An 18,344-nucleotide genomic window follows, 5' to 3' on the forward strand; every position below is an offset into this window, starting at 1 on the left:
CTACAGCTTCGGCGTGAAGGCGCCCTTGGAGAAACCCCTGGACACTCCGGCGCCCAACGCCTACAACCCGGACAAACCGACACACACACCAAACTTCTCGTTCGGTCTGAAAACACCTTTGGAGAAACCCAGCGACACTCCAGGTACAGTAATAATGGATATGGAATTACCCAGCGATGCATTTTACAGCAGCCGGTCAGTTTTCAAGTTTCTTAACCACCCCGCTAATAATAACACGCCCACCAGCCGACCCCCTACCCCCCACCCCGCCCACTGCACTGCACTGCGGGCACGACACGACCTTGCACTGTACTCCGCTCTGTTTATGACCCAGCCCCCTGCGCGTACAACCCTGACCTGCCGGAGACGGTGACAGCTTACAGCTTTGGCCTCAAGACGCCCCTGGAAAAGCCGGCAGACACTCCAGGTTAGCCAAACGCAATGGCCCCCTGCTCATACGCTCCTGCCGAACTGCTTTTATTCGGGCGACTGTGAATGTCATATACTGTCTCGCTGAATGTGTCTTCCCTTGATCGCAGCGCCAAACGCTTACAATCCCGACAAACTCACGCACTGCTGCCTAAACTACTCGTTCGGCTTGAAAACGCCGATCGAAAAGCCGAGCAACTATCCAGGTGAGCAGGGCGTGAGAGCAACGGCTACAATCATTCCCTCGCTCTAGGAGCGACAGACAAGAAGTCGATGGGGGAGAAAAATGACGGGCCGGTGACGTAAGGTTTGGCCCTCAGGTGTCATACGTGGCCCATCGATTCCTTTCTGCCTCTTCGTTGTACCTCCAGGGTCGTGCTGGGTATACTTAGGCCGGGGCAGGACGTGCGGGTCACCGTCAGGCCGCATATTGGATCGGCCGGCGCAGTATCGAGCACCGCATCTCGCGCTGATATTATGCTAACGCCCCTCCGTTTGTCCGCAGCGCCCAACGCGTACAACCCCGACGTGCACGACCACGCCCCGGAGTACACCTTCGGACTGCGCACCCAGATCGAGAGGCCCAACGGCATCCCCGGTAAGAGAATAAACACCGCCAACATCAACCTCTGAGTTTTTTTTTTACCCTACGGGGTTATCGTGTTTTTGTCTCCCGAATGTGGGTGGGCGGCGAGCCGCCTCCTGTACTTGGCTGGAGTGTCACTTGGCGCTCCCGGGCCGAATGGGTTGCCTACCCGGACGGCGCTCGCGGTGGGGAGGACTTCCCTCCCCCGCAGCGCTCCGCGTGTGTTGACAGTGGCGGCAGGTTAGGGGGGCGCTGGCCGGGCCGATTGTGTAAGTGAGCAGCAGGTGATGATGCAGCGACTCAGCGCCGCGGTAAGAGCGTGCTCCTCTATTTGAGATTTAGTGTAATCTATTTGTTGTGCGTTTCAGTAGTTTGTCTTGTATAGTTTGTGCGAGTAATGCGTAACATGTAACCGGTGCCGTGTAGAGCGGCGTCGTGCTTCAGTATATCTTGCGTTAGCTTCTAGCTTGCGCGTGGGAAGGGAATGCCCGCGGCTCGGAGGAACAGGACGTTGCAACGCGCGCTCTGCGCTCTGCGCATCCACGACCGACCACTCACTCACTCACGCCCTGGTCGTCGGACCGCTCGCCTCTCTTGCAGCCCCCAACGTGTACAACATCCCGTCCGTGCTGGGCAAGACGCTGGAGGGCAACAAGAAGGCCGCGCCCGCCTTCAGCATCTCGGGGCGGCAGAAGGAGCCGCAGGACGAGCGCGCGCTCGTGCCCGGGCCCGGCGCCTACGAGCCCTCCGTGGCCGACTGCTACAACAACCACAACCGCTCGCCCGCCTACTCCATCAGCTCACGCTTCACCGTGCCTTCCGACGCCACCCTCAAGCCCGGGCCCGGTGCCCACTGCCCGGAGAAGGTAAGACGGCCCACGACGATGAGCTTACGGAGGCGGACGGAGGGTGCGGGATGGCGTTATTGACAATACATCCATACATATGAGCGTCTAACAGCAATATGCCGCTGTGGTCTGATGACAGACTGTGACCCGCAGCGCATCTCTGTGTACTTTATATATTTTCTACATCGGCGACATCAAGCAGTGTGGTCCAGTAAATTATGTTTACCCTACCATTTTTGAACATAGTGTGTTCCCCGCCTTCAGATTTTTGCAGAGTATTGAGACCTATTTGAAGTACAGTAAAGCCTTAACATTCCTTAACAATTGGAGGCCCGGGAGGCGACGCCCTGCCATTGCAGACTGACTGGCCAGCTCTATGCTCTCCAGGTGTCGGGTATCCATCGTGCCTCGCCGAGCTACACGTTCGGCATCAAACACTCGCCCTACATCCACATCAAAATCACGGAGCCGCCGTGCATGTTGCCGTGCTAGGTATCGCGTAGCTGCGTAGAGAGTAGGCGAAGCGCAGGCACGCAGGCCAATAGAGGAAAGCCCTCTCTTGGTCGACAAATCAAAAGACAGCTATGAGCAATCCTTGAAAAAGAAAGAAAGAGACTGACAAAAGTTAACAAAGCCTCTTTCCACATAAGTAAATTCAATTTTCCCAAGAACACGTTTGTCAAAATGATGTTAAAATTACCACATTTTGATGCCTATCGTCAAAATTTACAGTGGCTAGGTAGCCAGAGCCAGCCAGATTGAGCTCATATAGACGTCAAATGAGGGCCATTGACGAGTTTTTGACAACTATGTTCTACCATGGGAATTCTTTTCCTTTTACCTGGCTTGCAAAGGTAGATTTTAGTTACGGGCACTATTTTGATATTTTGACCATATTTTCTTTCTCTCTTTACATAACTTTCTTTATGCTTTGAATTTTGATGCATAGCAGCACTGATAGTAAAAAAAAAAAAAAAAAAAAAAAAAAAAAAAAGCCATTTTAAATAACTGTTTAACATGTGAGGGATAGGGCAAACCTCAGGGGGGGAATAACTTCAATTTACGTAAAAGTAAAATACTTCATTTACCCCCATTCCAAAACAACTTTACTATGAATTCTTGGGTTGTTGAAATTCTTGCAAGAGGTGCAGACTATGGCCCATCATGTAAGCAAACCAGTCAAAACATATTGAAACACTTCATAATCTGCAATTGGCTTTTTGCAGGTACAACTGGATGTTCCTCCGGCTCACACCTTTGGAATCAAGCACTCCCAATACCTTGGCTACCTAAAGGTCTTTGTTCAATAATTTTTAGATTTATTTTCTGTGTGTTTGAGATCTACTAACGCGTTACTCCTCACGCTTCCCGTCTTGACCAATGATGTTAATTTTAAATATAGCAGTTTGTCTTACTGAAACAAAATATGTGATACTATACAAAGTGTGATAAACTGAGCAGAATTGTCTGGAATCCAATTCCCTAGTTTGCTCTGAGTTTATTCACATCAACTTTTATTTATTATCATTCCACATGTTGTTTAATTTATTGTCATTGAATGAGCTTAATTCCTTCATGATCTGGGAAATGGGAATTGGATTGCTTGCAATTAATCAGGCAATATAGTAATTCAACAGTCCTAATTTAAGTCCATACTTGTTTAGCTGCCATTATAAACAAGTATGCATGAATGTGATGAGAAATTCCCAATTGACCTATTTTGTTCATTACTTGCTTTTATAATTGGTTCATGCAACCTATCAGCATTTTTATTTTTTCTTAACTAACATAAAGTTACTTAGACTAGAGGAAAGAAGATAGCATCCTTGTTTGTTTGAAATTTGAAAAGATCTCAGAAAGAAAAAAATATACACCATGATTAGAGCTGCATTCACTGCACAAAACTGTATTCGCAATTTTTTGAAGTAAAGTAAAGTTTTCTTATGCTGTGTTCTTACTTATGTGCCCATCACATTTTCATGTACTCCCAATAAACTGGCCACAATTAACTTACACCTATTTTTTACAAGGGACAGACAATATCTCTGTACAGGAAAAATAAATATCTGTATCAAAATCAGTTGGATAGTTACAAGTTTATTAAGATCTACAAGTAAATAGACATTAAACTAAAATAAAGCTATACTTAAATTATATCACATGGAGATGTAGCACTTAATAATTCTAATCTGGCCTGGTTACTTTAATTTCCATTAAAATTAGCAAAAAAATAACAAAAAAATGGGCAGTTCTTATGGATCAAAATAAACAAACAAACCATGCTTGAACTTGGAATTTTAAATCCATTCCTTGTTCCAGAATAATGAAAATTATTTAGTCTGCTATTCTGCACTTGTAAACGGAATTATAATACTCTTCTTCGAGATCATAAAGATCTGCAGCCATATCGTCCCTCAAAACCATGAGCTTTTGATCTGCCTCACCTTGTTTTTGACGAAATAGCTTAGAGTTCTGAGTGATTGCATCATTGACAGAGGGGAAATCATTCAAGATAAGGTACTGTTTAATGTCGGAGACCAACTTCATAAGTGATTCTCCAGCGCGAACCTAAAAGAGTAGAAGAAGAGCTATTATATAAAAGCACATCAGGTGGAAAATACAAAAGTGGTACTTAGAAAATGAAAATCTTAACTTACGATGTTTGCAGACCTAACATGCATCTCATAGGTATCCTGTTCACACTGTGTCATACGGCTAAGCTGGGAATCACTTTCACCTTTGGCCAGCTTGACAATTTCTAAAATAGATAAGAAATGTGTAAGGTGGACATATTTCATTCAAAACTCAAAGTGTGCAAAAAGTATTTTGTGATGACCGAAGGATAATAGTTCATAACCTACCTTCAAAATTCTCCAGGAGTGACTTCACATCATCTTTCAGTCGTGCAGAGTAGGATTTGAGAAGGGCCTCTTTGCTCTGTGGCAGTCCTCTCTGCGCCATAATGCTGAAATTAGGGGGGAAAACATGAAAATTAGAAATTAGAAACACTATTAGCCTAAAATTTTGTGGGACTCCATACAAAAGTCATTCACAAATAGTATTCACATATTGTTAATATTCACATATTGTTAAGGCAGGACTGTATGGACTGAACAAGACACAAAATATTATTTTCTCTCTGAAAAATACAAATTTCAGCTTACAATACGAGTAACTTCCAACTTGAGAAAGGGCCAAGATTCCAAACAACTCTCAAACGATATAGGTTAAGTGGACCGCCGACAACGACTACAACACAACCAAGCTCGCAAACCTTTGATTAAATCTCGATTCTAAAATTTTACTTCCCCAACCATGGCAATTTATTTAAAAACATTTTAAAAGTATTTAAATTCAGTTTCTTTGTATATTATTCTGGGTATACAATAATGTCATTAATCAATATTGAGTCCTGATTGTTTTAGCAGAAGGCTTTGTGACGTTGGCAACAGATCGTCTGCAGGGCGTTGACGTCTGCTATCGCAGCTCGCCGGTTGTTTGTTGTTTTCGTGTTATTTTGACCGTGCCATCTTTCTGATGCGCATTTTATCCGCGGAGTTTGCCTATGTCACCTAGTGTTCCTTCGGCTCCAACAATGGAAACATCTCCAAAGGTGGACTGCGTCATGTGTCGCGCCCTTGGTGCGGCCTATGGAATTGGAGGTGGAACCTACATAGCTTTGCATGCTCCAGCTTCTGGGCTCAAGCGAATTGGTGTTCTCGCAGTGGCATCAGGTAAATACCGCTACTCGGTATTTATTTTCAGCTCTACGGACACTCATTTTACATGTTTCTATGTCTAGTTCTCTGCTTTTGTTTCAGCTCTAGGTGCACTTGGCTTAGCACGAGGCTTTGACTTACCACCTTTCGGAGGCATGTTTAGGGCCAAGCAAGAAGGTGCCTGAAAGTGGAATCTTCAACTTGTGACATGGCGCTGTTATTGTAATGTTCTCAAAATGAGATCAGTGGTTCATCTCATGAGGTATATACGGGTTGAATAAGTAACCAGTTCAGTATTTACTCTAGAGAAATTTAAATAAGTAGATTTTTATAATTGTATATTATTATTATGCATTTTGTTAAATGCAAGTTCATTGTTTCTTGTTAATTTGCCAATACTTGACAATACAATGTGACAAAATACAATGAATTTAAACTATTATTTTTCTAATTAGCTAAAGAAACATAAACAAGCAAGGGAAAATAAGAGCGCAATGTACAAAAGAGGGTTAATGACTAGCTATCACCTATCGTCCTACTTGACCAAGTTTAGTGTCAGTCTTTGGATCTGCTGTGATAGATTGAACAGCAACAATAGTTTCATTAATGCTAGTTTGGAGGTCCCTTAAATCATGAATGTACAATAGACGTAAAATTTTGGCAGCTTGGTTCAAGACATAGTCACCCATGTCAAAGCCCAAGTCAGCCTCTTGAAAGGGGAATGGTTTGCCCTGCAAAATAAACAAAATAAATAATGTGAATTATTTCTAAGGAACATCTAGAAGAAAGATTTTAGGGACTCATTTTCCTACCTTGACAACAATGTTGTTAGGGTTGTCTAAAGCTTCTTGACTCAATCTCTCTCTGACAACTTTACTAACAGCCTTCAGGGTGATTAAATGATCTGGATGAGGAGTTATATTCAAAATCTGTGCCAAAGCTATGACGCCTTTCTTAAAATCAGGTGACTCAACTGTAAGAGTAAAATTTTGAGTAGCTATTGATGTTCTCAGAGCAGGATTCATAACTTACATAATGAAAACATATTTACAGTCTTTCATTGTCAAAATACTTACAGTCCATATTGTCTAGAGGATTTGAAGATTCTATTTTAGGTACATTTGGAGTAGCCTTGCCAACATTTTCTGCTGTTTGCCCTTTGTACTTTTCAACTGGTAAAACAAAAAATGTACATAGTAGTAAAATGATATTAATTTTGAATTATCTTTAATTTCAATGCATCTGTGACATGCTCTACCAACCATCATCAGCATACTCCAAGCTCACAGCATACCCGATAAGCCATTCAAGTTTTTCTGCCATAGAACCATCAACAACTGGGCTTGCTAAATCTTTGCAATATTTATCAAAGTTAGTATGCCACTCTGGTCCATCAGCTTGTAGTAGGCCTCGGTCCTCGATCTTGTATCTGCGGATTTTCTGATTTTCCAGCCAAGACACAAGATTCTTTATCTCTTTTTCATCTGAAACAAAAATAATCCAAATGTATCTATTAAATTTACTTAAGATAAAGAAACAATAGAAAATAAATGTTCTGAGAAAGTAATATTTAGAAAAGTGACATGAAATGTTGCATCAGCGGTGGAAGAAAACAACATGATTGCCACGAGACTTTGTTGATGTTGCCTTCCCAACAAAATTGCTGTAAGTTCATCTCAGTTGAAGCCTCGCGAGGTTAGCCGGCTTGGGTGACAGACTACAAAATCTACATAAGCCTTACCATTTATGTTCACAGAGTCCGGGGCATGATGGTCTAAAGCTGCCAATTTTCTTTTAAACATTTCTGTATCCTGACAACGACCCTCTTGTTTTCAAAGTACTATAAATGAAGGATTATCAGAATTTGACATGAATGAACGACGAGGAGGGGGAGATGGAGTATACACACAAACACCAACCTTCCAGAGACAATAACTCTAGCTAAACAGTATACAAAGTATTTATTACAACGTTTTCATAAAACTCATTGCTCATCTAATAACCACAAGTATAAACCAAATCGACAGAAGTGTAATTTAAAACCACATTGAGTCTTTTCTCCACAAAAGAAAAATAGATGACAAACTGAATTTTTAGAAGTTAAGGTGGTATGCCCTAGTTTGATGAAAATGGACGTTGAATTTTTCATCAGCATAGTACCATCCTGTCAATCGAGAAACACAAACACGTCACGAAATCCCAGATGTAGAATATGGGACTATAAAATAGATATGAGATCATTTTGTAGATATTCTAAGGGTTTTTTGTATTTTGTCAGGGATTTTGTGCAGATGGGGTGTTGGCTTCTGCTTACACCCGAGGACGTCGGATCACAAGCAGCGAGGCTATCACACGGAGGCATATCCAGTGACCGACAAGTGGGAAGTGGAAACAAGTTGCTGGTCTGCCTCGCCCAACTCAAAACATTTCTGTATTTTCGTCTAATGTTTGCTGATATTCACGAACTAAAATTCAGTCTTCAACAAAACAGCATCGGCTTAAGTCAAAGTAAGTCAAATAGAATGCTTTCCAACCCCTTGTAAAAAGCGGGTAAGCCTAGCGCTTTCCACTGTTTGGTCACTGGATATACCCCTTACTTGGCTGAGGAGGAGGAGGTGGAGGCGGAGGTAGTTGGAGTTTTGTGGTGTCGATTTAATGCGCTCTGCACGTTATTTTCGTCAGAAAAAGTCATAGAAACTTTTGTCGATTGTTGATTTGACTTCACAGGATTAATCTTTCATTCATCGCAGCGTTTTCTTGCTGCTTGCTTTTGCGAATTACCTCCAGTTACCATTGTTGTTGGTATGAGATAGGGTGGTAAACACTGAAGTTGAGGTTCCTTTATTTATGTGCTCAGCTGATGGAGCCTGGGGATAATTTTTTGGAATTAATTGCTTCATCTCTGGACAAAATTTTGTACATTCCTAATCTTTATGATTCTGTCTGCTTTTGAATCCTGTGTTTGTTTGGAAACTCATTATGGGGTTCCATAAAGACTTAAGCTGAAGCACAAAGGCCCTGCAATCGTTTGTCACTCGGCCACCCGTTCACATCAAAACTGTCTACTGCAGGTGGGTATTAAACTCAAGCTGGTTTCCCATTTAAAATTGCTCTTCTGCCCCTGAACCTTCAGCATTCAATTTCTCTTGTGTTCATACTCCATCATTTTCCATCTTTGCCTTTCAGTTTTGTGAAACGTGAACATGTTAGTGACATTAATTTTGTCTGAACAGTATTTTACGATGCTTTGTCCTTCCTACTTGAATGGAAACTAACATGTTTCAAGTTCTATATTCAAATTTCACTTTAACCCTGATTTTAATCTCCTTTCTGTTTCTCTATGACTGTATGATTGTTGGTTAAAAAGTGAGGTGTGGCACAGGTATAATAAATTGTTTCCTGTAGAAAAATCAGGCTCTCAGAAGGGTCTTTTAAAATTTTCTGGAGATTGTTGAAAAAATTGTTACTTTAGTCTTTTTTCTAATCCTGTTTCCTTTCTTTTATTTTCAGAATGTCCATGTCAGGAAGTGTCATGACAAATGCAGCAATAGATGCAGCTCTCGACAATTTAGGAATGCTCAGCACTAGTATTGTCAACAGACCTCAAGTTGTCGATGAACAGATACCAAGACTTGCTGCTCTTTCCATCGATGATATATTGAAAAACCCTGAAATGGGCTCAAGAGCAGTTTCAAGTTCTGCAAAGCACAAATTTATCATACAAAAAGGTTTTGCTGTTAGTGCAAAACAGATTGCATGCAAACCAATGCGGAAACGTGTTTATAGCGTGTCATCTGCTTTTGAAAAGAAATTCCTAGAAAAAGCTCGAGATAGGATGTCAAGAATGCATCCTTATGGACCCATACAATCATATGGGTAAGTATATATCAAAGCAGTTAGGATATGTTTATCTATTGCATTGTATTATTCTAATGTGCTTATAAATCTTGTAGGAACATGCAAAGAAGGTCCAGAACAAGGAGCGAGAATGAATCAGAATTGCCAGATCATTTGCCTCATTGCTCATCACATGCTAATATGGATCCAGTCCCTTTCATAGCATTCCCATTAGATGGGGAGCTATCCAGCAATCTCTTCAAATCACGGTCCATGGAGAGTATTGATGCTCGTACTAGTGATGAAAGTGTTGGTACAAGTGAAAAAGACCCTATATTAATAACTAATGCAAGTTTTGCAGAAGTAGAGGCAGTTTCAGGTGGACTGCATAGATTAAATGTCAGTGAATAGTGTGTGACCCCCACGAAATTGCTATTATAAGCTCTTAATGTTTTTCCCTGATGTGTTGTTAGTTATTTTTGAAGGGAAAGTAATTTATTTTTGAGTTTAGACTTAAATTATTTTGTGTGAAGGAAACTGCTTCTGAGCTATGGCTGTGTTCTTGGATTTCATGCTCATAATGCAGGTTCAATCTGTATTGTTTTGTCTGGATGAGATATATATTTTCTTTTATGAATGAGCTTATTCCAACTTTGTGTTCTTTTTAGTCTATTACCCCTTAATGTAGTTGAGTTTTGGAAGCATCAGCTAGGTCTGTGAACTATTTCAACCAAGCTGATCTTGCCATACTCAAAGTCATGTCAATGATCACCGTTTCTCATTTTACCTTTATTTGATTCTATTATACCCATTTCCTGTTCATGTGGGTAACATGTATTGGTTTCATTTTAATCTGATCTAACAAGGGAAGAAATCTAACATAAGACTGAAGATTTCTTAAAATGATCTCTATCAGGATTGTTTCTTTCCATGTCTCTCATATTCAGTTCAAGATGCAGCAGGTTTCTAACTTATTTTACAGATTTGTGTTCATCAGCCCTATGCTAAACTTGAGTTTATCCAAAATTCTGTTATGTGTTAATATTGTGGTTTTGCTCAATTAAGAAAAACAAATTGTGTTTATCATGCAGGTATTCATGGTTTTTATTTAATTTTTCAATTTTGTTTTCTTTGTAAATGATGTGTTAGAACTCGTTAAAATCAGAAATGTAAATCTCTTTTGGTATGAAAATTACTAACTTTTTATAACACTTACACCCTTAGTTCCCTTTTTTTTTCAATTATTTTTAGCTGTCTCTATATTCTTGATAATTTCTCTTAAATGTTTGTTCCTGTATCAGATTTGAAAATTTTAAATCTTAGTTTTTCTGATCCCACTAAATTTGGCAGACAGTGATTATAAGGTAGACGTTGGTATCCAAAAATATATGCAAGAGAGGCAATCATGGAAGCAGTTTATCTGGTCCATGTTAATATTATTGCCGACATTTCCTAAAGCTTCTGATCAATCAACACATTTCTTGGCTTGTCTGAACTAAGCTGAGTCATGTATTTTGTAGATCAAATCAAAATGGTGATCTCAAAACTTTCTTTGAGTAGTGTTTGTTTCAATTTCAATTTTCCGTGCATCACAGAAAGGTGTTGGAATGTTATTTAACCCTGTTGCGAGGTGTATAATAATTATTATGTAGGTTTGCTCAAGCTGTGTATTATTATTCTTGGTTTGATATACTTGCAGAAAGTCTGATAGTATTAACTATTGCTTGTATGCTCTTTGCCACTTTCCTGCAAGACTTTTGTTTCTTTATTTGCGTTATATGCCTTTTGTACGTCCACCTTGTTTGGCATGCACCTCTCCTATATTTGAGTAGTAGCCTTGTAGAAGGCTCTATGCCACAAGAAACGGACCATGAATATACACAGACTTGTAGTGAATTGTTGACTATTATGTATGATTAGTGTGTACCTGTTTAATCTGGCAACATGCAGCAGATATTTATTCTGTTACACCAGATGTTTGTTATTGTCTTTCCCATGTGTGACCTATGCACTACTGGAAATCACACTCCATGTTAGCACAAGTGTTTGAGTCTTTATTTATTGGTGCTGATTTATCAGCACAACATCTTGTTATTTCTTAATACAACATGCCTTTTAGTATTAAGTAAATGGAAGAATTTTTGTGAACACCACTGCTTACAATACTGTGTATTTTTGCATCACACTGACATTTTGCGTATAACATGACCTATTATGGTGAAGAGAATTGCTTAACTGCCAGACTATTCCTTTTTAACTGCAAGAGCTTGATCTGATGTGAATTTCAGGTTGAACTTTGAATTATACTGATGCAGGTTGAATAGGATAGGATAATTATAGATGACTATACAGTGTTTTCATGGTGTAACAAACTTATCTTTCATTAAAAGGCAAAAGTACTGTTTTGAAAATAAATATTATCAGTTTCATCTTTTTATTTATTACTTCAACAGAATACATCAATCAATGTGTGGGTAAAAGAAATTACAAGGTTAAAATTAGCTATTTCAGTATAACCATATCTCAAATTAATATGTGCAGACTAGATATTAAAACAACATGCGGCATTCTTCAATAAAACCAATGAATGATAATGTAAGGAAATAAATGATTGAGTAAAGCAGATATTCTGACCAAAAAAATAATTCTGAGAACACTACAGGTTAAGTACGGAGAAAGGATTGTAAAAATTGGGGGAAAGGAAGACTCATGACAGGCTAGAGGCTAAACGTTCAATAACATGTTGATAGTCTTGTTCTAGCTCTCTATATTGACGATCGAGGTTTTCAAGCCGCTGCTCTTGGCTTTTAAGGTGTTCAGTAGCCTTCAATTCATCTTCATCAAGGGCACATTTTAGCTTTAGAATTGTCTTCTTTTCTCTCTAAAGAAGAAAATTAAATGATCAATACAGATTAGGAATTGAAAGTTGTATGACTTGTTTCAGACAAATTACCTGAAAAGGGGTGTTGAGACGTCTCTTGATATTTAGCCGATATTGCCTATAATCTTCTTTATCTTTCCTATTAGTTGCTTTCAACCTCAGAATTTCATAAACACGCCTTGCCTGTCTCTGAATGAAAAGTGACAGATAAATAATTTAACAGCATTTAATGGAACGTTAAATCAAAATATTATTACAGGTTTAATAGAATACCTTGTTGATTTTAAGCTTTGATCTTGCTTCCTGAGCCATTTCCTCTGAAAACCCATCTTTAAGCTGTTTAGTCTGATAGCTGGCCAACTTCATCATGTTTTCACAATCAACATAATCTCTTAAATACTGGAAATCCTGAGAGGGGTCTTCAACTTTAAAAAGAAAATGTCAAAGGTTAGACCTCAACACACATAGTCACATTGAATGACAATAACAATAGCAAGTATACCTGTTATATCCAGAACTTTATCCTGGCCTTTGAAATTGTTGTAAATTGTGCGAAGCAAATTTGCTCCAATTCCTTGCCTTTGGAAGGGAGGCAATACCAAAAACTGGCTGATCCGTGGACGAATATTCTTAGGATACGCATAATACTGATACACAGTAGCATATCCAGCAATGGCATACATAGTTTTACCATCCAATTTGTACTTTTCATAGCTAAGATTAAAAAATAAGTAAAAGGTTAGAGGGGATATGGGTTATAATTGAAGTGTATTGCCAAATCACAGCTTACCATACAAAGAACTTCCAATTGGAATCATCAGTATCTATATATGATGAACCATCAATGTACCACAAAATAAAGGTTTGGAGTCGTTCATGGTACTTAATGAATTCTGAGTTGGATGTATCACAGAGATAAATCTCATAAGTGCAAGGCTCATTCCCATCTAGAATTAAACAATAGTTGTAATTTACGAAACACTGGCAGGTAAATAATATGTAATTAATAGAATTGATAAAGGAGCTTCAGAGGTATGTGAACAAATGGAGCAACAAAACTTCCACAAATGCAAATAAATGTTGAGACATCACATAAGTTACTGCTGTGATAGCCTCAACTTTACATACTCTTGCAGAATTAAGTTGCATCAACAAATACTCGAACAAACCATTATCATCATTAGCCTAAACCAACACTCAAACAAGGTTGAGGTGGTTGCCTCAGATTGAAAACTTAAACATCATCTGGGGAGTGTTCAATAAACAGCCCATCAATGCAATTTTTCCTCACTGGCAATACCTCATCACTGACCATTAAAGATAATTTAATCCTTTACCTCTACCAGTTTTAAATGAGTTGATCAACTCGCCGTAAGGAGTAAACTTTGACTCCTTGCTCAGACTAGCAACAAATGTGTCCAGGTTAGACAAGAAGCCTGGCTGCAATTTCTCAGCTAAGATTCTTGGGATGTCATCAGCCTGCAAGTTTAGAAAAATAATTTGAGACAATGATTCAATTTTTAACAATAAATTAAAACTTTCACTAAAAACATACTTCAACACCCTCAAATTTATCAGGATCTGCCTTCTCTTTGTAATCAACATTCATGTATGTTGTAAGCCTCCCAGCTGTGTAATAGAGTTTGACATGCAAATCTCTGTACCCAAAAATGGTTTCGCTAGAATTTGAAAACATGATTAGTTAAATTTATATTAAAGGGTGAAAACCATGATATTTTTAAAAAAATTATCATTATCAAAAGCAATACATACTTGTCCCCAAATACCTGGTGTGACATATCTGGCTTAAACGTTGTTTCCTCATCTTTCAAGTCCTCTGGGTGTCGAACTAAAACAATTACATATTTAGTTGGCAGTAACATTACACTATCGAGGAAAAGATGAGCAGGAGAAATTGTAATAAGTACCTAACTTAAACTCCAGGGCGTCATTACTATTCACAAGGAAGGCCTGGGCCTCACCACCTGCGATGTCCATCTGTAATGAAAACTGTCTTATAATAACCTCTAGCACCGGTAGAAGAAACGCTGCAACAGCGTATGGCAACGAGCGATGAGTGTTGAGAGAGATTCAGAAGTCTCAAACTGGCTACGAGCGTAGTTGAAATGTTTCCTTTAGCAGTAAGTATCTTGTTGTGTAATTATTATGGTGGAAAAGGAGAAAAATCTTCACAAAGGCAATGCGACTGAGGGTTGGACTTTAGTGAAAATGGCTTGACACTAAAGACATTAGATGCCTCTGAAAACGGTGATTATTACTTACGGCGTGTTCAACTTGGCCTTCGAGCTGAAGAACGGTTCAGAGATCAAACGTAGAATTAAGAACAGAAGGTAGGTATAAGAAAGACCTTCTGAAACGTCGGTTGAGCGCGCGAAAGTACAGTAACGGCGTTGATGGTTGAGGGAGACGGCATTGTCATGTCAACTGACGTTCAGCCAGGGTTTTACATAGGAATCGGGGCAACTAGCGCGGGCTTTTCAAACTTTAAAACTGATTGGAACACATTCTTCATATCCAGACCAATGTTACCACGATACGTTACAAAGTATTATATAGGGAATTCAATGCAATTTAAGTAAGGTTATGGCAAGTTTTTTGAACGTTCACACATTGACGACAACGATAACGGAACGGCCCGTTTATTCTGATGTAGCAGAAGCAGAACGTGCTTTAAAATTCTCATCCTATTGTTTTGGTTTTTACACTGAGTAGTGGGGGAACTTGTTTGACCAATCAGGGTGGTGTATGAAAACAAACAAAAATAACAACAAGACCAGCCAGCTGAATTTCACCTTTCACCCTCCTAGTCATTTGTGATTTTTGTGTTTACTTGAGTTTACAGTAGTCAATATTTTCAAGTTTCTGTCACATATAGAGTAATTATAAGCTTGCCGTTGCGTTAAACGATATTTTAGTCCATTGCCAGGTCTACTTTTCATCTTTTTTGTGGAAAAAGGTAGAGAACAAGGTAACTTGACAACTTCAACAACAACTTGTGAAATTAAGCACAATCTATTGAGTTCATTCTGTCCTCTATCCACTTCAAGATATCCCACCCAGACCATTTAGATCATTTATTTCTCCAGTAACCTACTCTCAGCACTCTAGAATGTATGAAAAGCTATCTATTTTAGAAGCTTTCTAACCCCTCTTTATATCCACTTTATTTTATTCACTACTTTCCTTTGCTGAAATCCATCATCCTTCTCTTTAATTGCAAATTTATTTTTTTCCACAGTTAATGCAGTCTGTTGACATGGCCTCAGTTGATTCAGGGGTAGAGACTGGAAATGAAAGTAATGATGGCCCATTGGATGGAAAGAATGAAATGTCAGTGGTGGAACATATATCAACTGGTAGTTTCCCTCAACTCTATCCCATGAATGGCTTACGTATGGTAAGAGTAGTTTGAAAACCACACGACTCTTTAACCCAAATTTGAACTTAAGTTATAAAATTGTTAAACTTTATTTTTCTAGACTGGCTGCCCATTAGGGCCACCATTTCTCCCTGATCTTCAACTTCCACCATCTGTTCTTCCTCCTGGGTTTTGTGGAAGTAATAAGATGCAAGTAAAAAGACGTGTTCCTAAACACCCTTCACGCTATTCACACCTACTAAGTAGACTTATAGGTCTTGACAGTCAAGGTCAAGGTAACGCCAAAAGCAAAGTTCTTTATTCATTTACTTGTGCTGTCCCACACATACATTTTTACAAATCAAATTTGTTTCAGTTGAGCGGAAGTTACGAGTGGCTGTATCATCGAATAATATTGAGCTAGTCCAAAGCTATTTGTTTTCGGGTGTGAGTCCAAATTGCATTGATTCCATGGGAAGGTCTCCACTTCATCTAGCTGCATGCAGTGGTTATGCAGACATAGTCAGGTAATTTGTCTTAAACTCATATCTTCGGGTCGGTTCATACCGAACCCTTTTCATTATGTTTTATACCATAATCATACGCATGCAGGTGGCAGGTTGATAACAGCTTCTTTAGACCAACTTGCCAATCCAACCATACTCCTGGATGCAGGAGTGAAAAAAAAAAAAAAAAAAAAGCTGAATCAACTGCAAAACTATTTTTGCATTATTTGATTTATCATACAGCATTGTTATTTCAGGTTACTGTTAGAAAATGGTGCCAATCCTAATCAGCGAGATCGTTTAGGAAACACCCCATTACATTTAGCAGCTTGCACAAACAATATTGTTGTTGTGACTTTATTGCTTAAAGCTGGTATGTAAAGTCATCATTTTTGGGGGCTTTTGTGAGGTTTTTCATTTGTAATTTTTGACTGCCTTGGCTGGGTAATAATCTTATCTTAAAATGATATATAATATAAGCTTTTTTTCCGCCAGGCACTGATGTTTGTTCAAGTGATTTGCATGGACGGAGTCCTTTGCAATTGGCACAGTCTAAGTTAAAACTCCTTCAGAAGCATATGTCTAATGATGGCACTATTACAATTTACCTCACAAAAGACAGAGGCAGCAGACCTACTCCACATAAACAGGAAACATTTAATGAATTACCTGTGTATGATAATTCTTTTGTAGCCAAGCAGGCTTTACAGGTATGTATTACACATTTAAATTCAGAGATTCTAAAATTATTACTATTTTTTAATTACTTTGTTATTTGAGAAGTTTAAGACTGGTTTAGCTATGTTCATACTCAACTTGCCAATGTTGTTGTTGTTATTTGATTTTTTTATTTATTGCAGATTGTTGAAATGATAACACTCTTTCTTCAAAAAAGGGGACAAGAAGCAGAGGCTGAGCTGCTAAGTACCTTTTCATCTCGCCTATCTTTAAGTGAAACGAAGGAGCAGGTTGAGACCCAGGTTAAAGACTTATTAGATAGTTTATCAGGTCTTAGCCTTGCCAGTGATTGCCAGAATAGCGATCAAAGTAGCAGTAGTAGTAACAGCAGCTGTAGTAGCAGTGGCAGCAGCAGCAGCAGCAGCAGTAGCAGCAGCAGCAGCAGCAGCAGTACTAGTAGTACTAACAGCAACTCTAACAACACAAACAGCAGTCTTGTTTTATACTCTAGTGAGAAACCTTTTGCAAGTCTGCCGTCCTCATCTTTCTCTTCATCATCGTTAAATCCCAACATTTTTCATGGCTTTCTTGGATCATTTGATAAGAGTTCGTCTCCTCAGTGAAAGAGTCATTTCATAGTAATTTACTCCCTCTGTTTAGGAAAAAGACTGTATGTCAATTTATTGAGGAGTATGGCTTTCTCAGCAGGATGATTAATTTTAGCATCTATTTCGGCGTGACCAAACTTCCATCTTCAACACATTATCGCATTTATGTATTTTATTCGAAGCTGCACCCTTTTTTTCAATTTTCAAACTCAAAAGTCTGGGTGTTGCTTGGAATTGAGGGACCTTATGGTAGTCTTTCCTGTTACATTACAAGTGCGGATTAGATTCGCGTGTGGCTTAGAATCTAATAAATCTGGTATTGTATAATGTAATTTCAAGATCTTTTTGTGATAAGTAATCTACCTATCCAAGTGTTATCTTTATATGTACCTTACGTACCTATAATCATCTATGTTAATAATATCTCTGTACAACAGCCTCTTAAAGCGGTCTTTGGACACCTTTATGGAAATTTTGACCAAATCATTTTTTTTCTTTTTGGATAAGTATTGATCTTATGCTTATGCTATATTCTAATGGTGTGTTTGATTGACACAGCACCAAGTCAAATTTCCATTCTCCTCCTTTTGCCTATCTATGTATTTGACAATCATGATGTAATGTTTGCACACATGGTCTGTCTTGCCGGTATCAATTGAATCATAATTTCAACTGTGCATTAGTGTGAAATTACACTAGTTTAGAAACTGAAGTGTACAATATTTAATCAAAAGTCAATATGATGTACTCCTATATGTTGTCTTAACAATTGGATCTTAAAACCTGTCTGTTCAATAAAACTGTAACTCATTTATTGTGTTAGCGCATTCCATTCAACGTCTAGACTTAAATTGCCTGTCGAGGACCCCGGAC

At 38.9% G+C, this 18,344-nt stretch overlaps 6 protein-coding genes across 10 annotated transcripts in view; 3 read left to right on the plus strand and 3 right to left on the minus strand.

Moving 5' to 3' along the window:
• LOC127750402 (outer dense fiber protein 3-B-like) overlaps window positions 1-3,807 on the plus strand; it is a 14,132-nt gene extending 10,325 nt beyond the window's left edge. Inside the window, exons 2-7 of the mRNA XM_052272027.1 lie at window positions 7-143; window positions 335-427; window positions 540-635; window positions 935-1,027; window positions 1,616-1,881; window positions 3,090-3,807. Coding sequence (XP_052127987.1) covers window positions 7-143; window positions 335-427; window positions 540-635; window positions 935-1,027; window positions 1,616-1,881; window positions 3,090-3,173 — 769 coding nt within the window. The 3' untranslated portion in view covers window positions 3,174-3,807. The remainder of the gene's footprint in view (window positions 1-6; window positions 144-334; window positions 428-539; window positions 636-934; window positions 1,028-1,615; window positions 1,882-3,089) is intronic.
• Window positions 3,808-3,940: 133 nt separating this feature from the next.
• Window positions 3,941-5,187, minus strand: LOC113203780 (mediator of RNA polymerase II transcription subunit 22). 2 transcript variants are annotated; one of them, XM_026418646.2, is made up of 4 exons: window positions 5,028-5,187; window positions 4,725-4,828; window positions 4,521-4,621; window positions 3,941-4,431 (listed from the first exon to the last, which is right to left on the minus strand). In XM_026418646.2, the coding sequence occupies exons 2-4, from the start codon at window positions 4,822-4,824 to the stop codon at window positions 4,198-4,200; spliced, it is 435 nt and encodes a 144-aa protein (XP_026274431.1). In that variant the 5' UTR covers window positions 4,825-4,828; window positions 5,028-5,187; the 3' UTR covers window positions 3,941-4,197. The 2 variants fall into 2 exon arrangements, with proteins under 2 accessions (XP_026274431.1, XP_026274430.1); XM_026418645.2 differs by having other exon boundaries at window positions 4,947-5,109.
• Window positions 5,188-5,876: 689 nt separating this feature from the next.
• LOC113203778 (RNA transcription, translation and transport factor protein) lies at window positions 5,877-7,503 on the minus strand. Its single transcript, XM_026418641.2, has 5 exons — window positions 7,324-7,503; window positions 6,845-7,066; window positions 6,659-6,754; window positions 6,395-6,555; window positions 5,877-6,313 (listed from the first exon to the last, which is right to left on the minus strand). The coding sequence occupies exons 1-5, from the start codon at window positions 7,382-7,384 to the stop codon at window positions 6,110-6,112; spliced, it is 744 nt and encodes a 247-aa protein (XP_026274426.1). The 5' UTR covers window positions 7,385-7,503; the 3' UTR covers window positions 5,877-6,109.
• Window positions 7,504-7,634: 131 nt separating this feature from the next.
• On the plus strand, window positions 7,635-11,848 carry LOC113203779 (uncharacterized). Of its 3 annotated transcripts, XM_052272003.1 has the most exons (4): window positions 7,635-8,090; window positions 8,578-8,653; window positions 9,093-9,458; window positions 9,536-11,848. In XM_052272003.1, the coding sequence occupies exons 3-4, from the start codon at window positions 9,094-9,096 to the stop codon at window positions 9,828-9,830; spliced, it is 660 nt and encodes a 219-aa protein (XP_052127963.1). In that variant the 5' UTR covers window positions 7,635-8,090; window positions 8,578-8,653; window position 9,093; the 3' UTR covers window positions 9,831-11,848. The 3 variants fall into 3 exon arrangements, with proteins under 3 accessions (XP_052127963.1, XP_026274429.1, XP_026274428.1); XM_026418644.2 differs by lacking the exon at window positions 8,578-8,653; XM_026418643.2 differs by lacking the exon at window positions 7,635-8,090 and having other exon boundaries at window positions 8,157-8,653.
• LOC113203777 (histone acetyltransferase type B catalytic subunit) lies at window positions 11,837-14,298 on the minus strand (the record flags this gene model as incomplete). Its single annotated transcript, XM_026418639.2, is given in 9 exon segments — window positions 11,837-12,300; window positions 12,373-12,489; window positions 12,574-12,725; window positions 12,803-13,014; window positions 13,091-13,247; window positions 13,638-13,779; window positions 13,856-13,979; window positions 14,074-14,149; window positions 14,229-14,298. Coding segments are annotated over 9 exon segments (1,224 nt in total). The 3' UTR covers window positions 11,837-12,126.
• Window positions 14,299-15,067: 769 nt separating this feature from the next.
• LOC113203781 (uncharacterized) lies at window positions 15,068-18,285 on the plus strand. Of its 2 annotated transcripts, none has more exons than XM_026418648.2 (7): window positions 15,068-15,277; window positions 15,560-15,718; window positions 15,801-15,975; window positions 16,056-16,206; window positions 16,443-16,558; window positions 16,681-16,895; window positions 17,046-18,285. In XM_026418648.2, the coding sequence occupies exons 2-7, from the start codon at window positions 15,563-15,565 to the stop codon at window positions 17,484-17,486; spliced, it is 1,254 nt and encodes a 417-aa protein (XP_026274433.1). In that variant the 5' UTR covers window positions 15,068-15,277; window positions 15,560-15,562; the 3' UTR covers window positions 17,487-18,285. The 2 variants fall into 2 exon arrangements, with proteins under 2 accessions (XP_026274433.1, XP_026274432.1); XM_026418647.2 differs by having other exon boundaries at window positions 15,069-15,289.
• Window positions 18,286-18,344: the final 59 nt, after the last annotated feature.

Source organism: Frankliniella occidentalis, unplaced genomic scaffold (genome assembly GCF_000697945.3).
Source record: "Frankliniella occidentalis isolate FOCC.00 unplaced genomic scaffold, Focc_3.1 Scaffold184, whole genome shotgun sequence".
Lineage (NCBI taxonomy): Eukaryota > Metazoa > Arthropoda > Insecta > Thysanoptera > Thripidae > Frankliniella > Frankliniella occidentalis.

Coding starts and splice junctions, on each gene's coding strand:
- LOC113203781 (XM_026418648.2), top strand. CDS start 15,563: ATGCAGTCTGTTGACATGGCCTCAGTTGATTCAGGGGTAGAGACTGGA. Junction 15,719..15,800: donor CCATGAATGGCTTACGTATG/GTAAGAGTAGTT, acceptor TTATTTTTCTAG/ACTGGCTGCCCATTAGGGCC. Junction 15,976..16,055: donor TCTTGACAGTCAAGGTCAAG/GTAACGCCAAAA, acceptor AATTTGTTTCAG/TTGAGCGGAAGTTACGAGTG.
- LOC113203778 (XM_026418641.2), bottom strand. CDS start 7,384: ATGTTTAAAAGAAAATTGGCAGCTTTAGACCATCATGCCCCGGACTCT. Junction 7,067..7,323: donor GGACTCTGTGAACATAAATG/GTAAGGCTTATG, acceptor TTTTTGTTTCAG/ATGAAAAAGAGATAAAGAAT. Junction 6,314..6,394: donor CTAACAACATTGTTGTCAAG/GTAGGAAAATGA, acceptor TTTATTTTGCAG/GGCAAACCATTCCCCTTTCA.
- LOC113203779 (XM_052272003.1), top strand. CDS start 9,094: ATGTCCATGTCAGGAAGTGTCATGACAAATGCAGCAATAGATGCAGCT. Junction 9,459..9,535: donor GGACCCATACAATCATATGG/GTAAGTATATAT, acceptor TAAATCTTGTAG/GAACATGCAAAGAAGGTCCA.
- LOC113203780 (XM_026418646.2), bottom strand. CDS start 4,824: ATGGCGCAGAGAGGACTGCCACAGAGCAAAGAGGCCCTTCTCAAATCC. Junction 4,622..4,724: donor ACTCCTGGAGAATTTTGAAG/GTAGGTTATGAA, acceptor TATCTATTTTAG/AAATTGTCAAGCTGGCCAAA. Junction 4,432..4,520: donor ATGTTAGGTCTGCAAACATC/GTAAGTTAAGAT, acceptor CTACTCTTTTAG/GTTCGCGCTGGAGAATCACT.